The sequence below is a fragment of the Poecilia latipinna genome, unplaced genomic scaffold, assembly GCF_001443285.1.
Source record: "Poecilia latipinna isolate Pla-1442-1.1 unplaced genomic scaffold, P_latipinna-1.0 Scaffold4028, whole genome shotgun sequence".
Taxonomy (NCBI): Eukaryota; Metazoa; Chordata; class Actinopteri; order Cyprinodontiformes; family Poeciliidae; genus Poecilia; species Poecilia latipinna.
This window is the reverse complement of record NW_015116644.1, coordinates 46867-47939: the sequence shown is the minus strand read 5'-3', so window position 1 is coordinate 47939 and position 1073 is coordinate 46867. Positions and strand designations below refer to the sequence as shown.

Below are 1073 nucleotides of genomic sequence, written 5' to 3'. Positions count from 1 at the left end.
TGTTGTCTTTTATGTGTACTAATTTTATGTTATCTCCTTTTGGGTTACTCTCTTTTATCTCAGGTGTGTATAGAAAAAGCTAAAGGTGAGATTCTGGGTGTGGTCATTGTGGAGAGTGGATGGGGCTCCATTCTACCTACTGTTATCATTGCCAATATGATGCATGCTGGGCCAGCTGAGAGGTCTGGTAGAGTCAACATAGGGGATCAGATCATGTCAATCAATGGAACCAGTCTGGTTGGACTATCCCTGTCAACTTGCCAGAGCATCATAAAGGTATGTGCATGATATTTAACAGTCAGGTGCTCCAGACTGTCATTGGCCAGCGTTTCCAGGGTGTACTATCCTGTTAGAGATGGTCACTGCCACTGATGTGCCACAGAGTTTTGAAAGGTATTAACAGTACCCTACCTGGGTACTGTTAATAGGGAGACCGTTGGCCATCATTTGAGAAGTCTACCAGTTGGCTTTAGTGCCACGTCTTCTGGCACAATCCGGGTCCTTCCTCCGTTTTACAAGTACAAGAAGCAATCTACTATGACCAACTTTAGGTATCTAAAGTTGGTCATAGTACTTTGGTATTCTAAAGTTGGTAGAATACTAACTTTAGAATACCAAGTTGGTATTCTAAAGTCAACCTAAAGTTGGTCATAGTAGATTGCTTCTTGTACTTGTAAAACGGAGGAAGGACCCGGATTGTGGCAGAAGACGTGGCACTAAAGCCAACTGGTAGACTTCTCAAATGATGGCCAACGGTCTCCCTATTAACAGTACCCAGGTAGGTCTGGCTTCAAACTTACCAGACAAAAGCCAAAGTAGTGCACAAAATGTTTTATTTATATTTTTACAATATTAAAAATAAACTTCATTATTGTAATTTATAACCCAATAAAGAACAGCAACCCAAGACAAAAACTGGACGTAATTTGAGACTCAAAACAAAAACCACTACAAATCAAATTAGTAACAACATAAATTAATGGCGTAAAATAAAGATAAGTAAAATAAAAAAAGTAAATCCAAGTTTACACAAAGTCCTGCAGAGTTGAATTTAATACGCTTATTTGGTAAAA

General features: G+C 39.0%; 1 protein-coding gene across 1 annotated transcript in view; it reads left to right on the top strand.

Annotated features, from left to right (window-relative positions):
* Positions 1–391, top strand: part of LOC106942078 (amyloid beta A4 precursor protein-binding family A member 1-like) — a 10960-nt gene extending 10569 nt beyond the window's left edge. The window contains exon 4 of the mRNA XM_015025255.1: positions 64–391. Within this exon, the coding sequence (XP_014880741.1) occupies positions 64–288 (225 nt within the window). The 3' untranslated portion in view covers positions 289–391. The remainder of the gene's footprint in view (positions 1–63) is intronic.
* Positions 392–1073: the final 682 nt, after the last annotated feature.